Source organism: Ictalurus furcatus, chromosome 9 (genome assembly GCF_023375685.1).
Source record: "Ictalurus furcatus strain D&B chromosome 9, Billie_1.0, whole genome shotgun sequence".
Lineage (NCBI taxonomy): Eukaryota > Metazoa > Chordata > Actinopteri > Siluriformes > Ictaluridae > Ictalurus > Ictalurus furcatus.
In genome coordinates, this window is record NC_071263.1 from 9,168,136 (window position 1) to 9,193,277 (window position 25,142).

The following is a 25,142-nucleotide window of genomic DNA, read 5'->3' on the forward strand; positions in this document are numbered from 1 at the left end:
GCACTGTTTGATGGACAGTATGTGGAGAATGTATTTAGATGAAGTTGAAAAAAAGATAAAAGATATAGTCGGTGAGACATTGGGGGGTAGATGGGAATTGTAACTTGAAAGTACTGGAAGGGCAAGACCGAAGCTTTTGTTACTGCTATACACTGAACACATCTGGATATGTTGAAGTTGAATATGAGACAAATATCAATATGTGATGAATTTCAGCTTTCATTTCCTGATATTTAAATCACGATGTGTTAAACAGCTTAGAACATGGCATCTTTTGTTTGAACCCACCCATTTTTCAAGTGATCAAAAATACTAGAAGATTGACAGGTGGCTTTTGTTGTCCAGGTGTGCTCTGTTAGATTGATTGTTTAAACAATTAATATTTCTGAATATCTACTCTTGGTTTGAGCCCTGGGTTTCGCCTGTGAAGACTGCATTATTGGTTAAAAAGGATAAAACAACATGAAGACCAGAGAGCTGTATCTAGGAGAAAAGCGAGCCTTTTTGAAGCTGAGAAAAGACGGAAAATCTGAGCCATTCCACAAGCATTGAGCATAGCCAATACAACAATTTGGACTGTCCTGAAAAAGAAAGAAACCACTGGTGTACTAACAGAGCTTGAACAAACCAAGGAAAACATCAGCAGTTGATGACAGAAACATTGTGCGAGCTGTGAAGAAAAACCCAAAAACAACAGTCAGTGACATCACCAACACCCTCCACAGGGCAGGGGTGAAATTATTACAATTCACCATTTGAAGGTGAACCCTAGCTATAACATAATTAATACATGTAAGACCACATTTTATCTAAATGCACTCTTGCTCATGCGATATTGCTTAATTCTTCCTGTGCTAATACCCCTGAGACAACTCATCACCCCATTAGCGTGGCCTTTATGAAAACTGGAAAAGACCCAGTCATTTTTGCTCCCCCCTAATCTTCAACTGTCCAGTTTGGGTGAGTCTGTGCTCAGGATAGCCTCAGATTCTTGTTCTTGGCTGACAGGAGTGGAACCCCATGTGGAGTTCTGCTGTTGTAACTCAAGGTTCGATGTTTTGTCCGATGTTTTCTGCTCAGCACAGCTATAAAGAGTGATTATAAGAGGTACTATAGACTTCCTGGCAGCACCAATCTGGCTATTTTCCTCTGTCCTCTCATATCAACAGAGTGTTTCCAATGTTCATTAACATTTGAGGAAAAACCTCACATACTGAAACTTGTTTTCTTTTGCTCAAAAGAAAAAGCAAATTGGACAAACATAGTATTTGATATTCAGTGCTCAAATGGAATTTTTTTTTTTTTTTAATTTTGTATAAATAGCTTGATGGTGAAAAAATCATTTGTACACCTCAATTATTTAATCTATATGAAATAAAGAAATGATTTAGCAGAAGGAGCATGGGGCTTCTAAAATAGATGGGATTTTCTATTCTTCAGCACAAGCATAAAAGAGCAAATAGTATCCATGTTAGAATCCTTCTTTAGATACAACTTGAGTAAAACTTATGGATTAACTTGCAGGGTACACCTTTAAACTAGTGTCTTATAAGTTCTAGTATAACAAAAGGCATGTTTTAGGAAACCACCTCCAACAAGACATTAATATACTGTATTAATATACTAATCTTCATCTATTTCTAAAACAGGCTTTGGATGAGAAAGAGAAACAAATTTACCCAGTCACTTTTTTTATGAACATGCAACAGCAGGGAGAGGAATGTAAAAGTATATTAAATCATCAGGAACAGCATCGGTAACCATAGCAAATCATATTTTATGGTTTTAAAATCTGAATGAAAATAAATCATTTGTTTATGTAAACTAGATAGCTTAGTATTTTTTATATGTGGTAATTACATTAAATGTTTGGAGGCTGCCCGCTTTGAATATGCGGACATTAACAGACTCTGTTAATTAACATTAACAGAGTAAAGAATAAGAAACCATTAGAGGAGGAAATGCATTTTTATTAGAGCAAGTGCTGGGAAAGATGTAGGCCTATATGGAAAAGATGATGGCTTAGATGACATGCAAGAGATTTAGCTTCCAAATATCTGCTTTTAAATTGAAGTCATAACTGTCATGATTTATTGCTTCATATATTGAGCCATTAATACAACAGAAAAGCTAAATCCCAAATCAATCCCTACCACTGGTATGTCCAATTTGGGATTCATCATGGGGTCTCTCCAACAACTCACATTACAACCCCTGGCAAAAATGATGGAATCACTACCCTTATGTTGTTCATCTGGCTTTTTTAACTTTAATATCAAATTGATAAATCACAGTCAAGGTCACAAAACAATTTTTGTTTAATAGTTCGTTCAACATTCAAGCTTTGTGAAACATATCTCAAACCAGTTAAATTAAATTATTTTAATTAATGGCATACTTTTTTGCCAGATCAAGTAGAGGAAAAATTATGGAATCACCTTGTAATTTGCATTTCTAAAACAAAAACCAGCACAAATCTTTTTTTTTTTTTTTTTTTTAAATGCAAATTTATCTGCAGTTAAAAGAGAGTGCTTACAGACCTTAACCTTGGACTTTTTGAAAGGAAACATGGCCCCAACAAGAGCGTTGTCAGTTGAAACAATGGATAGGATTATTAAACTCCTTCAAGAAGGAAATCCAGCACGGAGTATGGTAAAAGATGTTGGTTATTCCCAGTCAGCTGTGTCTAAAATTTGGTGCAAGAATAAACAAAATGGGAAGGTTATAAAAGGAAAACATACGGATAGACCAAGGAAGATGTCACAGCGTCAGGATAGAAAACTCAAAGCAATATGCCTTGAAAATAGAAAATGCACAACAAAACAAATGAAAAACAAATGAGCGGAAACAGGAGTCGGTGTTTGTGACAGAACTGTAAGAAATCGGCTGAATGAAATGGGAGTTACGTATAGAAAAGCAAATGAAAACCAGCACTGACTCCTAAACAGAAGAAAACAAGGTTACAGTGGGCTAAAGAGAAGCGATCATGGAGCGTGGATGATTGGATGAAAGTGATATTCAGTGATGAATCACGAATCTGCATTGGCCAAGGAGATGATGCTGGAACGTTTGTCTGGTGCCATTTTAATAAAATATATAAAGATGACTGCCTGAAGTAAACAATCATATTTCCCCACTCATTTATGATATGGAGTTGCATGTCAGGTGAAGGACCACAGGGGAGACCTCAGCAGTCAGTACACAGGTGTACACTGAAAATTTCGACACTTTTCTCATTCCATTGTTAGAAAATTGTTTTTTTTGATGATGAAGTCATTTTTCAGGAGGATAATGCATCTTGCCCCAGAGCAGAGTGTTAAAGCTTTTCTTCATGAAAGGCAGATCATCTCAAAGACACAGCCAGCAAACAGTCCGGATCTCAATCCGATTGAAAATTTATGCTGGAAATTAAAAAAGAAACTGGTCCATGACAACGCTCCATCCTGGAAAGCTGATCTGTCAACCGCTATTCGAGAAAGTTGGAATCAGCTTGATGGAGAATAGTGTTTCATTGCCTCAAAGAAAAAAAGCCAGAGGAGGAGCAACAAAGTATTAATTAATCTGTAAAGAAATATTCCACTGATGAAAACAATTGTATTTAATTTGTTTGAGTTCAAAGCCAGAATGTTCAGTTATTAAACTATAATTGTTTTGTGTCATATCTGTGATTTGTTTATTTCCTACGTAGTAAAAAATAATCTAGGTGAGCATCCTCTAAGTGATTCCATCATTTTGCCAGGGGGTTGTAATACACCATCTTCCTGCTATGATGGAGCCATTTGGGATTCGGTCACGAAAGACAGGGTGTCATTGTATTTTATGCTTGGATGGCATTTGCACTACATTTAAATGAACAGTAGGTGGCAGTATGACTCTGAGTAGACAACAATCACTGAGATCCACATCCCTCCAGACAGTTGTCTGATTTGAAGGTCAACACAAGGGAAAATCCATGCTCAGAGTTTGGGGACCCATTACTGGAGTTGGAAACCATTGGAATTAAGCCTGTAACCCCTAGCTTTAACATCATACTGTAGTCATGTTTCATAGTTTGAAGGTCAGTGCTTCAATTAATTATATTTTCCTCAAATTATCTTCATCCCAAAATGGCAAATCTGGTTTAAAGTGAATTTCCAATTTAGCATAGATGCACCCCACTTCTTGTTTTTTATTATAATTTTGTTTTTAATCCTCTCCAATGGCTGAGAGGCTCAAATGAGTTTTCCTCCAACTGTTAGTCATAAAAACCTAAACAACTCTTGTCTAAACTTGAAGCAAAAATCACTTTCTCTCTGAACCATATTTAACTTAAACTTAAATAAATAAATATGCATATTATATAAATAATAAAATGAGTAAATGCAGGGCCAATATATTGTGAAATATTTAAATCAATCAGTCAGTTAATCAATAATACTGAGTTAATTATGATGAAATATTAGTTATTAGATGTTAGTAATCATACTCATTTTCACAAAAGCATTGTCACATTGTTCATTCTTCATTTTTATTCCATAGTAACAGATTTTCATATTCATGGTTCCAGGTTAAATATAGGCTAGATACTAATGATTAATAAAAGATGTAGGCTACCCCTATGTGGTACCACTTCAGCAACAAGTAGAAGTACAGTTTGGTGTTTTAATCTCTGAGAGTGGAGGGTCACAATTTAAAAATAACCGATTCAATCGAGTGGGATCATTTGTCTAACTTAGATAATTACCTTAGTAATATCTCTAACCTACTTGTACAAATTTTATACGGAGCTGTCGCATACACACAGCTCATTTATGTTTTTTGATGAAGACATTGATGAAAGGATAACAGACTTGAATAAAGTTAAAGTTTTCACTGGTTATCGCACCGCAAAAGCTGTTTCTAATTATTTTCAGCTCTTATAGTAGCTCATAGCAGTTGTTCATGCTACGAGGATCACGTGACTATCACGGGGTCACATGACACTCAGTCTCGCGAGAACAATGCGGGCAATATTCAAATATTCGATCAACGACCATAACGTTGGAATTCGAACCCGGCTGCGATGTGACGATGACGCATATAGCAAGGTGCATCGTTTTTACAGCTGAGTTCTTGCTACAGAGCGACAGGATGAAAGATGGCGGATAAGTTATATTATTTTCTGCCTTCACTGCTTAAAAACTGGCTAAAAAACCCAGAAAGAGGAACAGAAAGAGAAGAAGTTGTGGAAGAGGCAACAAAATGTCAGGGTGTGAACATGGAACCTGTCCGTAAAACGGGATCTCTCATCTGCAAAAGAGTTACAAATGAGAATGGGACTAAAACCAGAATGGACCAGAGATCATGGAAGCCGTTTAATGCAGTTCTACGAGGCATGGTTCTTCGTTTACGCAAAGACACATTAATGTTGTGCAAGACAGACCATGCCATTGAACTGCATCATGCCGTAGCATACCCTATAGAGTGCAAAAAGAGGCCCCATGTGCTGTGCCTCAGGACCGCAGACTCCAGACACTTCTACTTCCAAGCCAAGAGTGAAGAAGAGCAGATATCATGGGTTGTGACCATTAACTAGCTCGTTTCTCTGCTCCTCCAATCACTCCTGTTTCGCGCGACATTAATACGCATTGCCCTCAGATCCTTCCTTCATTCCCCACCTATCTGTCTCTAGAGCAGCAGTTACAGTGCTACAAGGAGCAGGTACAGAAGGTTATGGGACATTTACATTACTATCAGTCATTGCCTGTTAGGGATGGTCCTTTAACTTTAGCTTATGTGATACAGGAGGTAAAGCGATATATAATATATGTCAGAGTGTTAAATGTGCTAGTTGCAAAAAAAGACGCTGCAGCGACTCTAACTAAAGGATAATTGGTATCACTGTCTTCCACAAACAATTATACCTTCTTCTAATTAATTCCACAATTCTTAAGGAAATGCAAATAAAAACTTGTTTCAGAGTTGTTTCTTAACTTATTGAATGTTATTAATTCATATTAACATTGACTGAATTCTAAAAAACCTCCTGTTAGTCTCACATTCACTCACCACAAACAAAAGCATTTCTACTTCATCATTAACTTCAGAACCTTCCAGAAGAACAACCATCTCTGCAGCACTCCACCAATCAGGCCTGTATGGTAGAGTGGCCAGACGGAAGCCACTCCTCAGTAAAAGGCACATGACAGCCCACCTGGACTTTGCCAAAAGGCACCTGAAGGGCTCTCAGACCATGAGAAACAAAAAGATTTAACTCTTTGGCCTGAATGGCAAGCATCATGTCTGGAGGAAACCAGGCACCAGTCATCACCTGGCCAATACCATCCCTACAGTGAAGCATGGTGGTGGCAGCATCACGCTGTGAGGATGTTTTTCTGCGGCAGGAACTGGGAGACTAGTCAGGATCGAGGTAAAGATGAATGCAGCAATGTACAGAGACATCCTTGATGAAAACCTGCTCCAGAGTGCTCTGGACCTCAGACTGGGGCGAAGGTTCATCTTCCAACAGGACAACGACCCTAAGCACACAGCCAAGAAAGCAAAGGAGTGGCTACAGGACAACACTGTGGATGTTCTTGAGTGGCCCAGCCAGAGTCCAGACTTGAACCCAATTGAACATCTCTGGAGAGATCTGAAAATGGCTGTGCACCGACACTCCCCATCCAACCTGATGGAGCTTGAGAGGTCCTGCAAAGAAGAATGGGAGAAACTGCCCAAAAATAGGTGTGCCAAGCTTGAAGCATCATTCTCAAAAAGACTTGAGGCTGTAATTGGTGCCAAAGGTGCATCAACAAAGTATTGAGCAAAGGCTGTGAATACTTATGTACATGTGCTTTTTTTGTTTTTTATTTTTAATAAATTTGCAAAGATTTCAAACAAACTTCTTTCACGTTGTCATTATGGGGTATTGTTTGTAGATTTTGGAATAAGGCTGTAACATAACAAAATGTGGAAAAAGTGAAGCGCTGTGAATACTTTCCGGATGCACTGTATATATAGTTGCATCAGTGTTATTTAAAAAAATTAAAAATCCACTCATATTTGAGGATCAGTGTGGTCAATTAGCGTTACCTGCCTTGTTAACATACCATGGTTAATGACCGTGTTGCTGTCTCTTTTTTTATTAATATTTTTTATGTTCTTAAACTGGTAAGTTAGTCAAGGGCAATCACTAATGTCATCTTCATGATTTTCAGATAGGACAACAGACAGGAGACTATCACTGATTATCAACTCACTGCACAATGGGTCAATGGACTAGCAGCAGCAGCATGATGTTAAGTGTGCTATCTTGGAAAATCCATTGCAATTATGTGAAATGTAAAATTAAATTAAGTGAAATTAAATGAATCTTAATGTTTACAATTCTTATGCACCCTGCACTTATATTTAAATATACATTAATAAATAATATCTTCAACTTAAACACATGTTCATATATATTTATGTATTTTGACTTTTGCTATGCAATTATTTACAGCAATGGATTTATAAATAAGTTTCTAATAAACCGAAAATCATGCTATACTTTTATATCACAGCTATAGTGTTACAGGTGACACAGGTATTATATGTATGAAGTCTTATTAATTGTAGTAATATTTCTTATAATGAAGTGATATATTATTTTCAATATTTATAAATTAGCAGTGCCATGTCTTCTGCCTATATCAGTTTCAAAGATTGGGGAAAGAAGGGATGAGGACACTGCAAGATATATCAATAGGATGCATCGTAAAAAAAAAAAAAGCTCTCTTCCTACAACAAGGAATTTTATTCTTTATTACACCAATATTATTATTATTATTATTATTATTATTATTATACTTTATTACATCATTTTACCACTTCCATCCACCAGTATCACACACCCCAATGTTACCCCCCCCCCCCCCCCACACACACACACAAACATTTAGAAGCCTTTTCTTCTAATTTCACAACTATTAAGAGAACAAATTTTACAATTAATTTAATAGGCTGTTCATGGTTTCTTGTGTTGCTAACTTCCAGTAGCCTATAATAGCTGTAATCTGTTATCTGATAACAAACCCTAAAACTACTAATTTATTGAGAAATAATTCACTAGCATGCTTTAATCTACAAGTTCATTTGATTCAGATGTACTGACAATATGTACTCAGCAAGAAAAAAAGTTCCTTTTTCAGGAGACTTTATTTTAAAGATAAATTTATATATTTGAATATATTTGTAAAATCCAAATAAGCTTTAAAGATCTTTATTGGAAAGGGTTTAAACGAGGAACCAACAATGAACCATAAACAATTGTTGCACATGCACCTGTGGAACAGTCCTTAAGACACTAACAGTTTACAGAGAGTAAGTAATTAAGGTCACAGTTACAATAACTAAGGACACTAAAGAGCCTTTTCTAACTATGAAAAACACCAGAAGAAAGATGTCTAGGGTTCCTGCTCACCAGCGTGAACATGCCATAGGCCTGCTGCAGGGAGACATGAGGACTGCAGATGTGTTCAGAGCAATAAACTGCAATGTCTGTAATGTAAGATGGCCAATACAGCGCTACAGGGAGACAGGAAGGACAGCTGATCCTTGCAGTGGAAAATTACATGTAAACATGTGTCCCCCAGATGTGATCGAGAACTTGCAAATGTCTTGGTGGAAGAGTGGAATAACATCTCACAGCAAGAACCGACAAATCTGGTGCAGCCCATGAGGAGAAGATGCACTGTAGTACTTAAAGCAGCTGGTGGACACACCACATACTGACTCTTACTTATGATATTGACCCCCCCCCTCCCCCCCTCCTGTTCAGAGGGGGTCTCATTATTGACTCATTATTCCATTTCTGTTCATCAAATATTCATGAAACTTGTTCAGTTTATGCCTCGGTTGTTTTATGTATAGTTACTATAGTAACAATTTACACAGGGACTTGTATGACATGTGATCAACATAATCTACAAACTCCTGCACTACAAAACCCCAAAAACATATCCATACTACATTACACATCTTTTAGATCAGGAACAAGCATCAAATTTCCTCAGTTTACAGCTTAAACAAAATCAGAATGTGTTTACTAATTTTCTATAACAGCAGCTCTCTACAGTGCAGCTGAAAATCACAGGTTTATATGAATACACGTTAGAATACATTATTTCAGCTCATTCTCAGGGATAGCCTAGTAACGAGCAGATTTTTTTTTTTTAAACGTTGATTTTATAGTTATTTCACATTACTGGAAGGAGTCTTCAGTGTCAGTGCTTCTCCATCAGTTATATATTACCTAACCCAAGCACAGAAAATACATCAAACCCTTTACTACCCCTCCTCAATAACACTCCAAAATGTATACTACCCCTTTATTTCCATTCTTGAACTGTTCATGCCAAAAAATGCCTAGCCATATTCGATTCTTTCAGAAACATGTCTCAAAATAACGTATACTAGAATGCATACCACATTATAGCTGATAGTGTAACCTCATTTTACAAGACACAGGAACTATGGGAAGAGAACATGTGTAGAGTGCCTCTCAAAAGTATTCATCCTCCTTAAAAGTCGTCAGATTCATCTGGATTTCAAACTGATGTGCTCTTATGCCGAGTAAATTTTTCAAGGTCAAAATTCATTATTTGTCAGCAGATCTTTAAAACATTAGAAACTGAAAAATACAGCCTGCATAAGTATTCAGTCCCTTCAGGATGGTACTTGGTAGAACCACATTTTGCTGAAATAATAAAAGCATTATGTCTGTTGGGGTAAGTTCCTAGTGATTTTGCCCATTCTTCCTGGCAGATTTGTTCCCCTGCTTCTTCAGGTTGTTTGGATGTTGTTACGCAGCTAGAATGTACCTATATATCTGCATATACTTTTAGGTTTATTTAGTGTGACCCTCAAGGGAACCATGGTGCTATCCATGTTTGTGCACACACAAGCAAGCATATCTCTTGGAAAATAAGATGTCCAGTGAAATTTCTTCTTCAGCTTGATTTGTTTGGACAAAGTCTACAAAACGGCCCTTTTTGGAACATTTGAAGCATAAAGCAGCATTTTTATTTAGGGGATACAGCAGATCTTTAGTGTTGACTATGGGTAAGTTAGCTGTGCACTGTTTCTCTGCCACCACCTGAAAGCCATTGATGGACTGTGAGGGGAAATTTTTTGTGAAACACTTTCTCTCTATGACTGACGTGGATCCATCCCACATGAAGGAGATGGAAAAGCCTTCCCCTTAACCATGCCTGTGCAGCAACAAGATTTTAAGCACTGACACTATGGATACTCACACCAAGCAACTATAACTGGCCCTGCTGTCGGGACAGGAGGAATGGCATTCCAGGGGACAGTAGTGGCTCAGTCTCTGAGCTAGTGGTTGAGAGTTCAAATCCTGAGACCACCTTAGAAACCACTGCTTGGCTCCTAAAACATCTTGACCCAGTAGCTGTTGAATCTTTATTCAACTGCAATCTAAGTTGCCTCAACTAGCATTCAAGTTAGATGTACTCAATATTAATAGTGCATTTAAGCTCGATTGTCTCAATATTAGTACATTAAATAAATAAAATTGTATCCAAAATGAAAATAAAAATATAAAATTAACAAACAAAAAAAATAGCATTATCACACAAAGGTTCAGTACATTTATTGTCTACAAACACACTGTAAGCCTTGTACACAAGTTGACCAATAAAATATTGCTGAAGCACACAAACCAATGTGTAATTATGATCAGAAGCCATTTAAAGTGTTAGTTCACCCAAAAATGAAAATTTACTGATAATTTGCCCCAGGTCATCCATGATTTGCATGCCTTTGTCTACATCGGAACACAAACGTAGGTCCATAAAACGCAAATGAATGGGTGCCAGAACTTTCAGTCCAAACAGCAGATAAAGACCACATCAAAGTATTCCATGCAATTCCACCGTGTAAATGAATGTGTTCTGAAGCCAAATGTTAGATCTATATTAATATCTATATTACATAATGTAACCATCAAAGATATCGTTGTGTCCTCTTTGTGTGTGCCACAGATCAAGTCCAAAGGGTAATGTTCCACTGAATTATGGACACAAGAAATATGTGCAACAGATGTCAATTCACCAATATGTAAATAGTTCGGCAAATTTTTATTTGATTCCTTATTGCTCATCACCCTATAGAAAGACATGTATCCCACACATGTACCACAGTTCAAGTCAATCGGACCTACAGTTCATAAGGAGAAGATTTTTGTAGTTTGGACAAAGTGTACCGGAAAATCATGGTGGACTTTATGGTCCCAATGGATTTTGTGTTCCCAATGAGAAATAAGGCACGTATACCAATTTTCAGACATTTTGGACTTATGGGGCTGAGGGAAAATAATGTAGATTTGGGCGTGGCCTGTAGCGCCACCTATGGGCTCATGCGGGCCATTTGTTTTCTGGCAGTTACTCGTGGCCTGTAGTATCAATGTGCCAAATTTCAAAACTTACCATTCAGATCTTGTGTTATTGGGCACTTCAGGAAGAAAGAGAAGAAGGTTTCATAAAAATAAAAACAATATTTACCATCTTACCTCACAAATTAAAATAAATAAATAAATAAATAAATAAATAATTTGCTTGGATTCTCCCTCATGAAATAAGGTAGGCCCTGAAGAACTCCTTCCCTCTTCTTCTGATTAGATATCTGCCAATAAATTAAATCACTTATTTAAAAACAAAATGATAAAAGCAGTATAAAGCACCAACAGAAGACCCAGTAGCACAAAAGGGCAAAGGAAGTAAGGATAATTACAGAAACAAAGTTACATTACAGAGATCACAATGTTATCCATGACCACAGTAACATGACAAGAAGCTTCACCTAAAACCAATCACCAATTACTGTAGGAAGGTGAAAGTGGCTTCCTTAAAATGTTTTTTACCTCAAAGTGATTTGTAGCACACATACATACAGTGGAAATGGTGTAGCAAAAGTGATGAAACCATTGTGAAAAAAAGAAAAGGAGAAAAAAAAAACCTGATTAGTCATCTTTTATAGTTGTGATTAATGGTCCTTAAAAAAAAAGTCAATTACATTCATAGATTACTTATTTGGCATACACTGAATCTTCACACTTTCCACATTTCAAGGCCATGTGGAACAATTTCCAAAATGCATTTAAATGTAGTAAATTGTGTAAAATGAATCCAAGAGTACTAGACATGGTTGTTAAAAGCAATACAAAGGCTTTATTCACATTAGGGATGTCACGAAAACCGATATTTCGGTACCAACATTCTTAAAAGGTAACGGTACTTGTTTTTCTGCAGTAGTGTAGGTACTGTTGGTAATGAAGGTACCGGGGTTGCAATTCTTCCGGAACTGAAGGGGGCAGCAAATACGCGCAAGTGTTTTAGTCTGTCCATGAGTGGTAAAGAAGAATGCCGACAAGCACACGGGAAAAACTACAGAAGATGGTGACAAGTTTAGCTCCGCCCCAACTCATTGAGAGGCAGAGAGAGGAAAGCTCGTTGAGAGGAAAGGTAGCAACGGTTGCCGATGTGCAACTGATGCAATCGTTATTTCAAACAAAGCGAGGAAACACCTGGAATTTGGCGAAGCACCTGAAACACAGGCCCTATATTATATTTGTTTGATGCAGCTGGCATTGTTGCCGTGAAACCAGCTAACGTTATGCTCCATGTAATGTAGTTGAGTGTCACTAATAATTATTCAAATGTTCATGCTTTTAATAAATCTTTTTGACCTGCCACCATATCAGTGAATTTAAACTAATGCTTGTATTCAGAGTATTGGGGGGGGGGGTGGCGGATGGGGGTGAGCATGCATTTAGGAGTGCACTTTAGCACTTGTTATTACACTTAGCACTGTTTTATTAGTCATTGTCAGACAGTGTTTGATAACTAAAATGTCCCTCTCTCTCTTTCTTTTTGCCAGTATTAGCCAAAGGAGAACGTCCTCCAGGAGTTTTTCTTTTCTTTTTTTTTTAAACCACACCGTGGTATCGACTTTGGTATCGATTATCGTGTACTTTTGGTGGTATCGCTACCGACTACTAGATTTTTGGTATCGTGACATCCCTAATTCACACTGCAGGAATTTTATTTGGTGTGTTTAGATTTTTTCTTTTAGACAGACTGTTCAACTGAAAATTTTGTTTGGGCAAATGACAGGCATTCAAAATCTTTCTGCAGAACTCTGTTGTTGAAGATTCTGTACATCAGTGTTGTCATCTGAATTTCAATAAAAGATTTCACATTTACAGAGTTTTGTCTACAGTCATCAAGTAATCACATTCATAAGTTTATTTATTAATCACAACAGCTCTACTGTGCATGTCTATTACACAACTATCAGTGCTGTTATGCTGGATATTGGCACATTTCTGGAGCAGAACGAACTGTGAAGTTCATTAGACTTACCTCTATCAAGGCACGTCATCACATTTTGGATTTCTGGTATTTCACTGCCTCTCTTGGTGTTGTACAACTGCAGGGGCCGGGGAGGTGCTGATCAAGCCCTTCAAACAATGTCAGGTGCTACAAGCCTGTGGAACTCAAACACAACCTGTTGAAGATAGACAAATTTAAAATAGTTACGAGCCAAAGCGCTACCATTCTGTGAAGGCATAAAGTATGTATTCATGAGTAAGCAAACATTTGTTTTATCTATGGAAAATAAATGAACATTAGAACAGATTTACTTGACTCTGAGTGAACAAAGCAGGCCAGATTAAACTCTGTTAAATATACAAATCAATGCAGTCTACCAGTCGAATATAATATGTAGAACACATTAGCCTAAACATTTGGAACAGCAAAACTTCTGCTCTCTTTAGACCCAGAAAATATAAAATACTTACATTAGTATTAAATTTCTGTCGAGTGTCTACTACTGTGTCGGGATTTCCGAAACAGTCTGTGAACAAGTGTCGATTGCACGTGCAGAACGATCAGCCAACACTTGCAACTCTGACCGACTGAACGAGTGAGAATGACTCGAACGATTCAAGAAGAGGATTTTGAATCGGTTCATTTAAAGAATCATTACCAAAGCCGCTTATCCTATTTCGAGAGTTTGAATGAATGAACTGGATCAGTTGAACCGACTCTTCATTTAAACAAATCGCTCAGTAAGCCAACGCCAACAAGAATTCCAGGCTCATTTTAAAACATTAATAATTTTGATGCATTCAAACGAATGAGACACGAATTTACACTTCCAATACACTTATTTTAAAACACACCTACATTATGCACCGCATGTCAAAACAGGTTTACAAGAATCCTGCTGCAGCTGCAACCAATCGGTCTGATTAGCATAAAATGCTCAGAGACGAAAATGAGGCATGAATTTACTTGAGAGAAAATTAACGGCTTGCGAAGTGACGTAGGCAGCATGTAACTGGATTATTTTATTCACTAATCCCACACACAAAAAAAGAACACAATACTCGCTAATAAAATAAGTTACCTCAAAAACGTGACATAAATTACCTCAAAATATTTTGTGGAAAAATACCATCTGTGAAGCGGTCTACCGCCTACAAATGCCTCTATGGTCGCAATGCACCTCATCCATCATCAAACTGTCAAAAAATAAATTAACAAGAGACATTTTAAGAGTAATCTCAAATACATATTAATCTTCAGATTAATATAAAATAAAATAAATTACCTGACTTGGCTGCATCCAAGATGTCCACCGATGAAAAAGAGCACAATCTTGCTTGTGAATGAAACATAATGGCTTGCGGAAGTGACGTAAGCAGTAATGTAATTGGCTGATAGTTAATACATTGTCTTGAACACGTGTGATTCCATATAAATAATTAAATGTTGAGCCAACTCGTTTAAATATGTCAATACAACTAAATCGGCTATTAATTGGATCAACTGAATAAGATAAGTTGAACTTAGTAAAGTCAAGAAATATTTTGGTTTCCTTCAGGTACTCCAGTTTCCTCCCCCAGTCCATAGACAAACATGGTAGGCTGACTGGCATGTCCAAAGTGTCCATAGTGTATGAATGGGTGTGTCAATGTGTGTGTGTGTGTGTGTGTGTAATTGTGCCCTGCGATGGATTGGCACCCTGTCCAGGGTGTACCCCTCCTTGTGCCCCATGCCACCTGGGATTGGCTCCAGTTTCCCTGCGACACGCAACAAGATTGTAAATAAGAATTAAATAAAAATACAAGTAAGTTTTGTGTTCTCATGTACCAACCGGGCCAAACTAAGAGCATCTGAAAGGAAATGGCACAAATCTAACAACCCAACTGACCTAACCAATTACCAGACACTTCTCTCCTCTTTTTCCAATAGCATCTCAATTGCTAAAGCCACATACTACCTAGAGAAGATTGGTAGTTCTCCCAACACCCGCACTCTCTTCAAAACCTTTTCCTCTCTTCTCTGTCCCCCTCCTCCCCCTTCCCCTACCTCTCTCACTGCAGATGACTTTGCCACTTTCTTTTCCAACAAGGTTACATCAATCAGGAACCAGTTCTCAACCCCAGACATGTATAGACCGGCTCCTCCTCCATGTAACTCCCAACTGACTTCCTTCTCTCCCCTCTCAGAGACTGATGTCTCTAAACTCCTCCTCTCTAGCTGTCCCACAACCTGTCCTCTTGACCCTATCCCTTCACACCTTCTTCAGTCCATCTCTCCCACACTATTACCTGCACTCACACACATCTTTAACACATCCCTCTCTACTGGCACATACCCTACCTCAATTAAGCAGGCCCGGGTTACCCCACTGCTTAAAAAACCATCACTTAACCCTGCTGTAGTTGACAACTACAAACCTGTTTCCCTCCTCCCTTTTCTTTCCAAAACTCTTGAAAAGAGCCGTTTTTAATCAACTCTCCAATTTTCTCACACAGAACAACCTCCTGGACACCAAGCAGTCTGGCTTCAAGAGCAATCACTCCACGGAGACTGCTCTGCTTTCCGTCACTGAAGCCTTACGACTAGCAAGAGCAACCTCTAGATCATCTGTCCTCATCCTACTCGACCTCTCTGCTGCTTTCGACACTGTGAACCATCAGATCCTCCTGTCAACTCTCTCCAGCCTGGGCATCACTGGATCGGTTCTGAGCTGGGTGGAATCCTATCTCTCTGACAGATCCTTCAAGGTATCATGGAGGGGAGGTATTTCTGAAACTCAGCAACTCACAACTGGCGTTCCACAGGGGTCAGTTCTGGGTCCACTCCTCTTTTCTATGTACACTACATCTCTAGGGCAGGTGATTGAGTCTCATGGCTTCTCATATCATTGCTATGCTGATGACACCCAGCTCTATTTGTCCTTCCAGCCTGACGATCCATCCGTCTCTGCACGCATCTCTGTTTGCCTGTCGGACATCTTGGTCTGGATGAGGGAACACCATCTTAAGCTCAACCTGGCAAAATCTGAGCTTCTCGTCATCCCAGCCTGTCCCTCAATCAAACACAATCTCACTGTACAGCTCAGCTCAACCACACTCAAGCCAACCAGGACGGCCAGGAACCTTGGGGTGATTCTTGATGACAGCTTGACCTTTACAGACCACATCTCAACAACTGCACGGTCCTGTAGGTTCATCCTGTACAACATCAAGAAAATCCGACCCTACCTCACTGAACAGGCTACACAGATACTAGTCCAGGCTCTTGTTATCTCAAAACTGGACTACTGCAACTCACTACTTTCGGGCCTTCAAGTCAGCTCCATCAAACCCCTTCAGATGATTCAGAATGCTGCAGCACGCCTCGTCTTCAACCAGCCCAAGAGAACCCATGTCACACCCCTCTTCTCCCTCCACTGGCTTCCTGTAGCTGCCCGCATCAAATTCAAGGCCTTGATGCTCACCTACAAGACCTTGTCTGAAACAGCACCCTCCTACCTCAACTCTCTCCTGAAGGCTTACGTTCCCTCACGCAATCTGCGATCGATTAGCGACCAACGTTTAGTAGTTCCCACTCAGCGTGGCTCAAGGTCCCTTTCCAGAACCTTCACACTAAATGTTCCTCAGTGGTGGAATGAACTTCCAACCTCAATCGAGACCGCAGAATCTCTCACCATCTTCAAAAAACAGCTAAAGACCCATCTCTTCAGTGAACACCTAACCAACTCATAAAAAAATAAAATAAATAAATAAATAAATAAATTTGCACTTACACCTCTACTCTGTGCACTTTGCTTCTTCTGGAACTCAATTAATGGATCTTGTACGGTAGCACTACTTGTACTGTTCTCTGCTTGATATATCGCTTTGCTTGTATTTTTCTCATTTGTTAGTCGCTTTGGTTAAAAGCGTCTGCTAAATGAATAAATTTAATGTAAATGTAATGTAAAAATATGTTTACACATGTCCATGGTAAACTGATCAAGTAACATGATGTTAACCATACAGGTAAAGACATTAAATATTCCAAGTTACATAGGGGAATGAATTCCTGACTGTGGGCCTGACCAATAGGAGGCCGTTGACAAAGGGGGTCCTCAGCGAGCATACGGTGCTGTGAAAAAGTATTTGCCCCATCCTTATTGAAAGGCAACCTGAGTAAACACAAAATACAGTTTTTTAAATGATAATGTTATTTATTGAAGCAAAAAAGTTATCCAATACCAACTGGGCCTTCGTGAAAATGTATTTGCCCCCATAGTTACTAATTCCCGAAATATATGAAACTGCATTCATAATGGGGTTCAGATGGACTAGACTCAACCAGGCCTGATTACTGCAAACCCTCTTCAATCAAATCAACACTTAAATAGAACTTTTTCAACAGCATGAAGTTGGTTAAGAGGTCTTACCCAGTAACACACTACACCAAAGTTGAAAGAAATTACAGATGTGATGAGGAAGAGGGTGATTGAAATATATCAGACTGGGAAGGGTTACAAAGCTATTTCAAATGCTCTGGGACGCCAAAGAACCACAGTGAGACCCATTATCTCTACATGGAAAAACTCAGCACAGTAGTGTACCTTCCCAGACGTGGCCGACCTTCCAAAATTCCTCCAAGAGCACAGCGAATACTTATCCAAGAAGTCACAAAAGAGCCAAGTGTAAAGACAATATTTTTGTCTTTACACTTGGATTATGGTGCTGTTGTCTTAGCAGTAGATAGTGTTTATCACAAGGGAAATGTGAGAGAAAAATGGTTTTCCCTGGTCACTGTTTCAGTACATTAAGCCACGTTAAGCATTTTAGAATGTCCCCACAGGGTATGATAAACTGTCAGTGGCTACGTTTACATGCAACCAAATAATCCAATAGTAATCTGGAAAGCCTTCATGTAAACACCATTATCAATCCGAATTTGCTCGACCCAAATGAAATTTCGATCGGATAGGAAGGGGTGGTTTATTCCTTTTCTAATCCGATCGAAAGGGAAAAAATGACCATGTAAATGCTCAAATTCTATTATTTTCTCAATCAGCTTCAAAAATTCCTTGTGCACATGTGCAGTGCAATGGTGCGTACGTTCACGTCTTACGTCTTAAACATGGTGTCCGGTGGAAAGAACTGATCGATGGCGGAGACATAATATTTGTTGAACATACTAAAAGAAAAAAAAGATCGTCAAAAGAACTGACGGAAGAAAAGTTATAAAGTAATAAAGAAGTGTTTGAGGAAATGCAGTTTGGAGGATTCAGTCGGTCCGTAGAACAAATTAAAGTGAAAAAAATAGGGGGGGGGGGGGTTGACTGTTGCTGATGTATGTTCATATATGTCAACAAAGCAAAAAAATCCTACTAGGTCATTTGGTGTCACGTCCATGGCTTTCTCCGCTATTGTATGGTCGGCATGACGACAGATGCTGTACGCTGTGTGCTTGCACAGAAGATTTGTTTGAATACGTATAATGCACATATAAACGAATATTTGAATCGGATTGCAATGTTTACATATAAACAGATCTGCAATCGGATTGAATTCATTCGGATTGAAGAAAATGAGTGCATGTAAACATAGCTAATGGAGACTATAGGGCGTGAACTACAGATTGTTATATTGAAACGCACCTTGCATGCCGCCGAACCGCGAGAGGGTGCTACTGATTATTTTCCACCAATGTTCTCGCAGAGAGGAGTATTAAAGCGCCGAGTTACTTCGCGGGAAAAGGGAGAGAGAAGCAGAGCTGCCGAGGTTTGTTTGGGCTCCACAGTTCGCTAAAAATAATAATAATAATAATAATAAAAAATTCTCAACATGCCTAAAAGGTCGTGTCCTTTCACTGACTCGTTTTCGACACAGTATAAAATCCATGTTGGACAGAAGGAGCTGAACCTGCACGGAGTTTTCGGGAACAAGTACAGACAGGAAGTTTACGGTAAGTTTGGTCTTAAACCGGTGGCGCACATTGGTAACATGACTGTTAATCGCTCCAAAATACATTTTAATTTCGTTCAATGTTGTTGTGCTGCACTGGCGGGTTATGTAATCTAATCGGGTGGTGAAAGTCCGTGAGCTGTTAGTGTAAATATAAATTAAGTTAGGCCGTCGTAAATGCGTAACCTTACTGATCGGAAAGTCCCGCCTCCTGCGTTTTAATTGGTCAGTAGTTTAAACTCGTAAGTAGTCCACCAATCAACGGGCGAGTTGCTTGCCATTTTCATGAGAGCTTGTGACCAGAAAATGCCACTTGTTGTAAGTGATGTGGATTCAGCTTAGCCTTGACGTGTTGACATTTTAAATATATTTTGGTCAAAGAGGGTTTTTTTTTTTTGACGATTAAGTGCACGAACGTTATAGTGTGTTTTATGTACATTGATGTAATCATGTATGGAAGAGTGAAATCTATGAGTGTGCTTGTCTTTGTTTACATGGAAAGTGACTTATCCCCAAGCTGAATCCATCCTCCAAGCAAACTCTAATACAGCTCATCAGGGATGTTACAGGAAATAAACACCACAAATGTCCATACAGGGCTTCATTTGCCCTTTTTAACACGCACTTTGAGACTTTGTGCTTGGAGAGTGTGTTCAAACACCTGAGAGTTGTACACAAGTGTTTTTCCACAACGGGGAACCTTGGGTCTCTGGATGCTGCATGATTTTACAACCTTCTGTGACCAGAGTTGTTTCTGAAAAGTCAAAGCTCTGTATGTATGTATGTAGGTGACTGTGTATGACGGCACCACGTCGGTTGTGTCTTTGTTTGTGGACGTCGACTTCTCAGTTGGTCTGCCACACTTCCAGTCTTTTTGAAGTTGTTAATGAGTTTGATAAGTGTCCTGTGTGTGATTGTACTTGCCGTGTTTCCTGTTGAAGTCCATCGCAACCTTGTGATGGCTTCCTGGTCCAGTCATGATGATGTCAAAGGCATTCTTAAAGGTTAAATTATGTATCATAATATAATACACACACACAGTGTGAAAAACCTTTGAAGGACATTTTGCTTAGTGTATGTATTGAGACTTTTGGGACACCCTGTACATATAAATAATATAATACAAACACGAACTGTTATGTTCTTTGTCCTTATATCAGTGACCAGAACTTGGTCCCTGAAATGGCTGACTTCCTCTCATTCACTGAAAGCTTCTTAGTTTAATGATGCAGAAAGCATAGTGTATATACACTGAAACATTTGGAGCAGATCAAATCAAAAAATGTATTATGTATGTTTGAGTGATTTAAGAACTACAAGATGTCTAGTCTACCAGATAATAAGAGAAGAAGAGCCGAGGGAGGATGAAAGGTGAGGGTGATTTAGGAATGCTCAAAACAACTCGTACCAAGGACACAATTAGGTTCCTGTACATCGTGACACAAACTAGAGGATTATATTCACTGCTTAAAAAAAAAAAGTATATATTGTTATACATCCTGGTTGGTTTATTTAAATGTGAAGGAATCTGTTCTATAATTAAGTTAAATTAAATTGTAATGTCAAATAAATTGGCATGCTGCTGTTTTCATGCATGTATGATTGAGAAACTAATGACAGTATGGTCAGTGTAATATTTAGTCTACCCATGTTGGTGTCCTGTTTTTTTCTTGTAGCTATTTTTAAAAAAATTCTACTTTTCTAAAAAATAAATAAAGCAGTCTGTCAACAGAATGTGTGAACTGAATGTGTATAATGAAGCATAATGCTATCAGACATGTTTTAATGAATAAATGTGTCTGCATTCCTCTACAGAAAAGACCAAGAACCTGCTCTTTAACGGGACCCGAGCGGTAATGGGACGGATTTGGAAGGTGGACGCGGAGGAGAAGTGCGCTGATGTGGGTGCGTGTAATAAGGGTGATGTGACTCCTGCAAATAATCAGCTGCTACTCAAAGGGCAGACTCTGATTGGGCTGGATGGGAAACTGAAGAAAGCCAAGGCAGTTTCAGGTAAAACTGGACTTCATTGCACTCAGTGATTTTTATTGTTGGGGTGTGTTTCCCTCTCATATTTGGTCTTGATCACACACCATCTACCAAGCAGGGAGGGCGGGGCTAACACGTGTTTCCTCCAAAGCACACGAAACTCCGCATCTTTCAAACTGCTGCTTATGCAGGATGACTGTGTTGTCTGCCCTGTTCTGCATGCATGAGCTCACAGATGCACCACGGCCACTTTCACACACTCAGACTCCTGGCCACGCTTAGCTCTGGCATCGCTCGGATTCAAACTCTCAATCCCCGCATGAGGGGTCAAAACTTTTCCGTCCCTGGGTATCACTCGGGAGCTACGGTTGGGGTTTTTATTCAGAACTCCTCCTGGCTTGCACTATTAATAGCTTTAGTAAATGTCATGCAACCCTCATGCAAGAACTAAACTTTATACAAAAATTCAATTTTAAGTGTTGTGATCCGTGGATTAAAAATGTAGCCAAAGGAGGTCAAATTATAGGGACCACAGTTTCTTCAGTGTCTAAAAAAAAATCTTATGCAAATGAGCAAGAAGGCAAATGTTGAGCTTGTTGATCTGTGTGATCTGCATTGTGGGTTTTTTCTCCTTCCCCATGCTTAATCTGTAACGCAGCTGCAGTGTGTGCAATTACCACATAGTTTCGACTGTAGGGGTGTTGACAAAGCTAAGCATTAAAGTCTACAAATGAGTCTGTTTTTTCTTTCTTTTTTTTATCCTGCATTCCAACCTCATCCCAAGTTCGAACCCTGAAGACTCCACAGTCATCCGAGAGTCAAGAGCATAATCATCCCTGCTGTCTAATCAACTGAGCAGAGCTCAGTGAAAAGCTCACGCGTAAGATCGAGGGTTTTGCATGAGTAGCAGTTTGAAAAAGTTCACAGGCAGAGCTGCACATGATTCGGAGCACCCTTCCCCATAGCAGTTGTGTCGAATTAGCTGGTAGACGTAGATGTGTGCTTTGTTCTGAAACGAAGACTTCAATTGTTACAACATTGTATTTTCTCCTCTGCTACATTTATTATCGCAAGGCAACATTTCAAAGCATTCCAAAATGTTTATGCATGTCACGTGTGAGTAAACTGTGCTCCTGTTTACACACTACACGATCTGACCACGACTTTATCTGGTGTCCAAACTGCGTTTTTGACGCGTGAAGTGACATGGATATGTGATGCGAAACGGTAGTTTATTTGACAATGGACGTAGGACAGAAATGAGTGGTGTGAGCTGTTGATGCATGATTTGTGTTGAAGAAACCCCAAAAAGGAAAAGACAAAGCGGGTGAAAGAATGGATTAGCACATGCAGGCAGCAGGGATTGTAGAGCGTCTCCGCTTTATACCTCTGCCATGTGTTGCGGGTTTCCCTTCCTCACGGCGACCTCGCCCCATGCCTTGCTCTCTCATTGGCTGTAGCTCGTCACAGCAATCGCAGCCAGTGTTGACACTTCACACCACAGGATGTGGAGTCGCCCATGAGCTCCAGGTAGTTAGCACGCTAAATCTGTCTTGTGTCGACGATGCCTCTGCAACGTGTCTGCGAGCCTCTTTGATGCATTAAGTAGTTCACACTGCTGATTGCTCGCTGATTTGCTTCCGATCGAAGGGTTTTTGTCGTCGAGCTCGGTGACTTGAAAACCAGGTTTAAAATCGTGTAGCGTGAACTAGGCTCAAGTTATACTGATAATCAGCTGCCTTAATACACTTGACTAAATGCAATACATCAACAAGCAGCAGTGCGGCCGATCCTCTGGAAGTTGGATGTGAGCTAGCTATATTATGGGACAACTGGGAATTTTCTCATGGCAGCAAGCATCGAGATCCTTAACGAAAGTTGGGCAGTTACTTCCCCTCCATATATTGACGGCAGTTTTTTTTTTTTTTTTCCTCCTCCTGATGAAATGCACATGGAACCTTTACCCGCCCGGACATGGAGAGCCGCTAAGCTTGTGCTCAAATGCTTTTGAACAAAAAATCTCTCCTGTAGTAAGCGGAGTGATTTTTATAAAAAAAAAAAAAAAAAAAAAAATTATTCTTCATTCTCTGCTTATAATGTTCAACTTGTACAGTGAAGAAATTCAGTCCCAAACAGGGTGGCCACAGTTGAACTGTAAATGGTCAGCACTTGTATAGTGCTTTTTATTTTTTTTTTGTTTTTTAAACCATAGCGCTTTACACTGTGTCCCATTCTCACACACCAATGGTAGCAGGGCTGCCATGCAAGGTGCTAACTTGCCATCTTGAGCAACTTGGGGTTCAGTGTCTTACCCAAGGACGCTTCGGCACGTGGATGTGAGCCGGGAATCGAACCGCCAACCCTACGATTAGTGGACAACCCGCTCTACCACCTGAGCCACAGCCACACCTGTAACACTAGGCTTTGTGAGTTTAAAGTAAACGTGTTCTGTTCTTTGTACAGGGAAATCCTGACCCTGATAATCACACTCGCGCACACGCGCGTTCACAAACTACAGATATGTTCGAGGTTAGTCGTGTTGACTACGAGTGGTCTAATGTTCTGGCCTGAAAAGCAGGTATGACAGAATATGGACGGTGGAGCTTTAAGTTAAATGAATGACGTGACTGTAAAGGCTACTATGGTGGTTTCTTGTGCACTGAAGCCATGTTAATTTTTGATGATTGATATCATCTTGTGTCCTCAGGCAGCGTGACCGCTCCAGCCGTGTGTGCTGTGTGTCACAGGACATCAGGAGTGAGGACGGCGTGCTCTCGGTGTGATCGCCCTGCGTGTCCCACCTGCACTCAGCAATGCAGCAGCTGTTCCAGCCGCTGCTGCTCCGTCTGCACCATCACCGAGTAATGTCTCCTCTATCCTTCTCTGCACTCCTCTCACAAAGTGTGCTTCATTTGCGTTCATTTCTGCATGCGAGTTTAGACATGATTTTTATATTGTGTGCACTTGCACACTTCCTATTATTTAAGCTGCTATATTCATATAACATTGTCTTTAATTGGGTGGATTTTTTTTTTTTTTTTTAATATATAAATTGTTTAAATAACTCCAACAACTTTGCATACTCTTCTCTCTACAGTTACACCGATCGCTATGACAAAGTCCTCTGCTGTAGCTGCTCGTCATGATGCGATGGATGCCGAGACGGACTGGACTGGTTGTTGGAGGAACGGAGTGGATGAAATGTCTTTTTGTATTTTGCTTGTAATAAACTGTAGCGCATTCCACACTGTAAATGAATTTTATATACCTTTTACACATATATAATCGAGTGTTTGTGTACATATGTATTTTTTTTTTAATCATTGAAATAAATACCTGAACAACTTGTTTGTTTTACTTTGTATTTTAAAATGACTCGTGCAGGTTTTATTTATTGAAATTATGGATGGTCTGTCGAATTTAATTACATTCCTGCTCTAAATCTGTTTAAGCTTTCCCGTATTCACAGCATTAAATGCTGCATCCCTAATCATGTTTTTCCATTTTCATTAACCAGTTAATAGCCTTTTAAAGAATTTGAAAGGTAATCTGGGAAAACTGCTTAAACTTTTAATGAATGGACTAGAACTTTACAAATTAGAGCACTTACTTCCTATATGATGCTTACTGTTTATAACCTGCCTAATTTGTTGCAAAAGTCAGGTCTTTGAGGATAAAATAGGACTTCCAGTTTGTTTGGTTTTAATGAGCTCGCTTGTGTGTCGTGTTGACTTATATGTAGTGGAAAATGTTTATCAGATCTATATCTAGATATACATATCGATGAGCCCCGATTCTCAGCACCTTGTGGTCACCTGAGATGCAGATGGGGTTGGAGGAGATCACTTAAAACAATTGTGTGTTTAAAGCT

The 25,142-nt window shown here is 39.2% G+C and overlaps 1 protein-coding gene across 2 annotated transcripts; it reads left to right on the forward strand.

The window, feature by feature from the left end:
- The first annotated feature begins 18,900 nt into the window (after window positions 1-18,900).
- Window positions 18,901-24,635, forward strand: siva1 (SIVA1, apoptosis-inducing factor). 2 transcript variants are annotated; one of them, XM_053633688.1, is made up of 5 exons: window positions 18,901-19,099; window positions 19,208-19,283; window positions 21,098-21,295; window positions 23,979-24,132; window positions 24,369-24,635. In XM_053633688.1, exons 1-5 carry the CDS (start codon window positions 18,929-18,931, stop codon window positions 24,415-24,417), a joined length of 648 nt encoding a protein of 215 aa, XP_053489663.1. In that variant the 5' UTR covers window positions 18,901-18,928; the 3' UTR covers window positions 24,418-24,635. The 2 variants fall into 2 exon arrangements, with proteins under 2 accessions (XP_053489663.1, XP_053489664.1); XM_053633689.1 differs by lacking the exon at window positions 18,901-19,099 and having other exon boundaries at window positions 19,108-19,283.
- Window positions 24,636-25,142: the final 507 nt, after the last annotated feature.

Coding starts and splice junctions, on each gene's coding strand:
- siva1 (XM_053633688.1), top strand. CDS start 18,929: ATGGAGACTATAGGGCGTGAACTACAGATTGTTATATTGAAACGCACC. Junction 21,296..23,978: donor GAAAGCCAAGGCAGTTTCAG/GTAAAACTGGAC, acceptor TTGTGTCCTCAG/GCAGCGTGACCGCTCCAGCC. Junction 24,133..24,368: donor TCCGTCTGCACCATCACCGA/GTAATGTCTCCT, acceptor TTCTCTCTACAG/TTACACCGATCGCTATGACA.